This window comes from Peromyscus eremicus, chromosome X, assembly GCF_949786415.1.
Source record: "Peromyscus eremicus chromosome X, PerEre_H2_v1, whole genome shotgun sequence".
In the NCBI taxonomy this organism is placed as follows: Eukaryota; Metazoa; Chordata; class Mammalia; order Rodentia; family Cricetidae; genus Peromyscus; species Peromyscus eremicus.
This window is the reverse complement of record NC_081439.1, coordinates 42,726,071-42,731,926: the sequence shown is the minus strand read 5'-3', so window position 1 is coordinate 42,731,926 and position 5,856 is coordinate 42,726,071. Positions and strand designations below refer to the sequence as shown.

Below are 5,856 nucleotides of genomic sequence, written 5' to 3'. Positions count from 1 at the left end.
CAAACTAGACATCTCTCTAGAGGTGAGACAGAATATTGGCCTAAGGTGGTAACTACAGTTCAGAAGTGTTATGACCCTTAGGTTCTTAGATACCCAGTAAGAAACCTAAATTAACACTACTTGAGGAAGATGAAAAGTGTGGTCCCTTGGAATATTGACTTTACTCTCAGCTCTCATAAGACATGAACGTCCCTAGCCTAATGTGGCTTATCCAACAGTAAAATAGAGGGAAAGCAATCTTATTGGGAAATAACTCACACCAGAGATGATAAAGAGCACATAGCCAGGTCCTGTTCTTAACTGTGGGAGAACTCAGGGGGAGCTATGAAGCTGAGCTATGTGCTTAGTTTTTTTGTTTTGTTTTGTTTTCTGGATGGTGTCTGGGAATAATGAGCAAGATGTAATAGTTGAATTTAACTCTTCACAATCAGAAAGATATCACTATATGGAAATAAGGTGAGGACCCACTCGCAGGATGCCCCTGAAAAGAGTGGTAGACCAAAAACATCTGTCCTAAGTCACTGACACAATAAAACCAAATGTCCTGAGTCTGGAAAATGGACAAGTAGGTGTAGCTAGAGTTTTCCTGCTTGGCCCACAGTCAGGACAAATCTCTCTCACCTGCCAGTCCCACAGCCGCTCAGACCCAACCAAGTAAACACAGAGACTTATATTGCTTACAAACTGTATGGCCGTGGCAGGCTTCTTGCTAACTGTTCTTATATCTTAAATTAATCCATTCTATAAATCTATACCTTGCCACGTGGCTTGTGACTTACCAGCATCTTCATATGCTGTTTGTCATGGCGGTGGCTGGCAGTGTCTCTGACTCAGCCTTCCACTTCCCAGAATTCTTCTCCTCCTTGTCCCGCCTATACTTCCTCCTGCCTGACCACTGGCCAATCAGTGTTTTATTTACAAACCAATCAGAGCAACATATTTGACATACAGAACATCCCACAGCAAGTAGGGAGGGAGAGGTCTTTACAAGGATAGGAGCGAAGTAAGAGAGGGATGGGGGAGAGTACCCAGGATGCATTATATATGTGTATGAAATTGTGAAAGAAATAATTTAAAAGGAAGGAAAGAAGTAAGGAAGGAAGGAAGGAAGGAAGGAAGAAAGAAAGAAAGAAAGAAAGAAAGAAAAAAGAAAAAGAAAATGAAAAACAACACCTTATCCCTATTTCTATATCCGTGAGGGTTGAGAAATCAGTCTTAACTGAGGCATGTGTACACTTCTACTCACATGAGTGAAAAGGGTGAGGACTATGTTTATGGCAGGTGGGGTAAGAAAAGTAGAAGAAATCTCAGGATCCTCAGAATCCACTATGTTGAGCCAGCATATAGAATATGGGATGCTCCCTATTTCTGCCTTGAAAATCCCAGCAAGGAGACTGATAGAATGTAATGAGCAGGCCTCAATTCTGCAAGGGAGAATTCTTTTTCAAATTCCAAAGACCCTAAGTGGGAAAGAACAGGACTGTCCCCAATCAGGGAAACTCAGAGTCCTACTATCCAGCCTGAGAAACAAAAGCTGTGGATTCATGTAAGGCTTGGCTAAAGTGTCTGCTGTGACCTGGGAAGGTATGGGTTTCCTGTGGAGGCTGGAGGGCTTCAATAAGTACAGTGAAAATTACTTGGGTCTGCTAGACCACTCCAGAATAAAAGGAGGACATCAAAAGTCTTAACTCCATTTTCAGCCCTGTGAGCCAGAGAGAAATCTGTTAAGCTTTATGTCATATCTAAACTTCCACTCCAAGGACTAAGACATGGGAGGGCAATGTTTGCTGCTGGCAAATTTGAATCAATAGAGGAAAGGATTCTAGGACAAGTAGAAACTGTTCCTGATTGTGATGTACCAGACAGCGTTGCAATCTTGTTACTCTCCTATCTCTGGGAAAGCAGAGAAGTTTATCTGAAATCTGAGAAGAAAGTTCCAATTTGGGAGGGACAAACAATATGGGGCAAGGCATACAAAATGAGGGGGTTTAGGAGGATTTGAGAAATGGATGGATAGTGGGCAAAATGGGGCATTTGCTGCAGTGGGATTCAGAGGCTAAAACAAGGAACTTTGTGTGCCACAGACTGAAGAGTGTGAAGGTCTGAGGAAGCTTGAACATGGTGAGGAATTACAGATTGCCTTCCATATTGAACTGACAGTGGGGTTACTTAGCAACCTGGCCTTGCTGTCAATCTTGAGAGCCAGCCCCTGACTGGATGTGATCTACTCTCACTTCCTGTTGGAAGAGGAAGAACTGGGTTGTTGGTGCCCTTGGCAGAGGTGCTGGATGCCTTCTCGTAGACCAGCTGCCGTTCCATAAGGAGCCTTCACAGTCAAGGTAAGGAACCTGAATATGTACTAAGATGATACCTCTCAGATAAGCAAAGAGGCTGCAGTCAATTCTACCTTTATGTCATCGGGCTTGTTCTGAGAAAGCCGTGGGTTACAATGTATCTTGGAAGGTCTCAGAACAGAGAGGGGACCTTGATCTTAGAAAAGAACTCTGACACTGTGGTGGTATCCTATATGACGATTAAAGCCAAACTTTGGACCCTAAGTGATAAAGAATGCTCATTCTAAACAATTGTGCTTCCATACTCGGCCCCGTTGCATTGTGCTCTAGAAGACCCCATGAAGATTAGGAAAGTAAACATGGAACAACCTGACTAAATCCTCAGTGGTTAGGGATTCTGTAGCATTCCCTCACCCCCAAAAAGAAAAAGAAAGAAAAAGCAAAAATAAAAACAAACAACGACAGTAAAAAGACCATGTTTTTTTTTTTAAATAAAAAAAAAAAGAAAGAAAACTAAAATGCCCCAAATACCATGTATTTAGACAGCAAAGGAGCATGTGGGAGGGATGCAGAGGCAGGAAGAGATATCTTCAAGAAGCAAGGCCATCCTGAATTGTGTAGTGATACAATGTTTTGAGTGCAAGGAGCAGAACAAAGAAAACACAGAAGGATTTAATCCTGTATTTAAGAACCACATGCAATTTTAGATATAAGAGGTTTATGAGAAAAAAAAAGTCTCTGAAGAAAAAGGAGGCAGGGAAAATGGGACAATGGCCAATGAATATAATGAAACTACTCGTGTGTGTGTGTGTGTGTGTGTGTGTGTGTGTAAAATTCCATGATGATTCACATGATTTAGTATAATCAAAATATACAAAAAAGAAAGAAAAGTATTAGTTAAGAATGTTTAAGCACAGTAGTATGTTGCAAGGGCTGGAAACAAAATGAAATATTGAAAGCAGTATGGGACTTACTAAGGCTTGTGAGGAATCTGACAGAATAAACTGTTGTCTCATTCTTTTTCCAGAGGTAGTGGAATAGGTTCACTTAGGCTGTGGTTTGCAGTGCCTAACAGAAGTAAAGTGTGTGGCAGTGCACTATGATGAGGGGACCACTTTCAGAAAAAAGCGGCCCCTTTAGAGGCCCAGATTTGTTGTAAGCTATGAAATGCTGCCATCATTAGCCGCAATTGGTGCTCTCAAGGCATTTTCACCTTCAGAAAGCAAAGAGCTGCCAGTTTCAACACTTCTTTCATCTCTATTTTAGCCGAAAGGGTGAATATCCTCAGTCTAAAAAGCTTGGCATAGAGTGGGTGGTGCCAAGATGTTCTGGGAACTTAAGCAAGGAACCTGAAGGAAGGTTGAAGACCCCAGAGGGCCCGCGGCACAAAGGGCTTTGCTAATTCTCCGCACTGTGTGTACTCAGTGCAGTTGTACTGAAGCTCCCTGAAGCTTTCTCCCTCAGGATTACAAGGGACCTTTGAGCTGTCAAATCAAAGTGGCAGAGGGGAGTAGCCCGTAAGCTGAAATGAGTTGATAGAATCCAAGAACTGAGGGTGCTCAAACACTAGTAGATAGGGAGCCTTGTTGAACCTCAGCAGTGCCTGCCGGTTACTCAGGAGACCAGGAGCCCTGTGGGTTTGGGGAAAGTTAAAGGAATATTGATAAAAGGCGATATATTCAAAACATAATTAAGGTGCTTATATTATATTATCTCATTTTCTCTGTCCAGCTATCCAAGGCAACTGCTCTGTAAGCTCCTCTTTCCTGCTGTCACTGACCGTATCCATCATGCCCAGGGGACAAAAGAGTAAGGCCCGGGCTCGTGAGAAACGCCGCCAGACCAAAACAAGGTCCAAAGAGCTCCAGGATACTCAGACCATGATACCAGAGAAAAGAGAGTCATCCCCTTCCTCTGCTCATGCCTCTGGAGATGCGGTCCCAAGTGCCTCTTCCAATATCTTTTCCAAGTTGTTTCAAGAATTGCCTAGTGCCACCGCTTTCAGTATCTGCATTGCCCACAGCTCTGGTAAAAGTGCCAAGAGCCGACAGAAGAAAACCGCCAACTCCTCTAGGGCCCAGCACTCCAGTAAGAGCCCACGGAAGGATCTTCTAACACGGAAGACAGAGATGCTGATGGAGTACATGCTCACCAAGTACAAACAGAAAGAGCCCCTGCTAAGAGAAGAAATGCTGAACGCAGTCAACAAACGTTTCAAGGAGCAGTTCCCTGAGATCCTCAAGAAAGCGTCCAACCGCTTGGATCTGGTTTTTGGCCTAGAGTTGAAAGAAGTCCAGCCCAATGGTCAATCCTATGAACTTGTCAGCAAGCTAGATTTCCAGGATGATGGAAGTAGGAGCAGTGAGCTGGGTCTTCCCAACAGGGGCATTCTGATCCCTCTCCTAGGTGTGATCTACTTAAATGGCTACTGTGCCCCAGAGGAGGAGGTGTGGAACTTCCTAGATATGTTAGGAATCCATGATGGGGTCCCACACCTCATCTTTGGGGATATTAGAAAGCTCATCACTGAAGATCTAGTGCAGGAAAAGTACCTGGAATACCATCAGGTTCCTGAAAGTGATCCTCCATGCTATCAGTTCCTGTGGGGTCCAAAAGCCTATGCTGAAACCAGCCAGGTAAAGGTGATGGAGTTTTTGGTCAATATCAGTGAAACTGGCTCCTCTACCTACCCATCCAATTATGAATCAGCTTTGATGGAACAAGATAGAGCTCATGCTGAAGGTCCAACCCAGAAAAGCACTACATGCAAGACTAAGAGACGTTCTAAAACCAAGTCCAGCCTTCCTACCTGCTAATGAGATCTAAGGTAGTCTCCACTACATGACTGAAAGAACCTACTAATCTTTGCTTTTGTGATGTTCAAATTAGTTATTGACAAAGCTGTTTAGTGTATTTTATCATAATGTTCACTGGAACTGAGAAGTTAAAAAGAACAATACCATAGATCATGCCTTCATTGCTGTTTACCAAGTTGAGGGTTGAAAGTTTGATTTGATGTGAAATGTGATTTAAAATTTCATAGTCAACTTTGGTGATGTACCATAAGGTAATATGGAATTAGAATTTAAATGTGCCTGAGAGTAGGAGAGAAAAGAAGATAGAGAAAAAAATAATAGACTTTTAGTTCATGTTTTGTTTTGCTCCACACTTTCTTTTTTTTAAACATGTAAGAGATGCATACCTACTTTGCTTATGATATTAAAGGATGTGTAAGAAACTAAATCACAGTAAATTGGATTTATTGCTCAAGGTTTGTATTTTACCAAAACACTTAATTGAACATCTGTTCTTGGAAAGTCTTACTGGAGATGTTAAGAAAATAAGACCCAATACCTGCCCATATAATGATAGGTTCTAGAAGAAGCTCTTATTATGGATGAAAGTCAAATGTGGTCTACTTCCTAAAGAAGAAACAGGGGAATGTATGCTTGAATAGAAAACATTTTTTTTTTCATTTTTCATTGCTTTGTGACAGAATGTTTTTTGTTTTCTCTTTGTGTTTGGGGCCCCCAGAACTGTATATTTTATGGCATCTCCTAGG

At 42.2% G+C, this 5,856-nt stretch overlaps 1 protein-coding gene across 1 annotated transcript; it reads left to right on the top strand.

The window, feature by feature from the left end:
• Positions 1-2,148: 2,148 nt before the first annotated feature.
• Positions 2,149-5,537, top strand: LOC131899252 (melanoma-associated antigen B2-like). The gene is made up of 2 exons (XM_059250671.1): positions 2,149-2,339; positions 4,026-5,537. The coding sequence occupies exon 2, from the start codon at positions 4,085-4,087 to the stop codon at positions 5,108-5,110; it is 1,026 nt and encodes a 341-aa protein (XP_059106654.1). The 5' UTR covers positions 2,149-2,339; positions 4,026-4,084; the 3' UTR covers positions 5,111-5,537.
• Positions 5,538-5,856: the final 319 nt, after the last annotated feature.

What these genes read in the sequence shown, in the direction of transcription:
- LOC131899252 (XM_059250671.1), top strand. Translation starts at nt 4,085, where the DNA reads ATGCCCAGGGGACAAAAGAGTAAGGCCCGGGCTCGTGAGAAACGCCGC.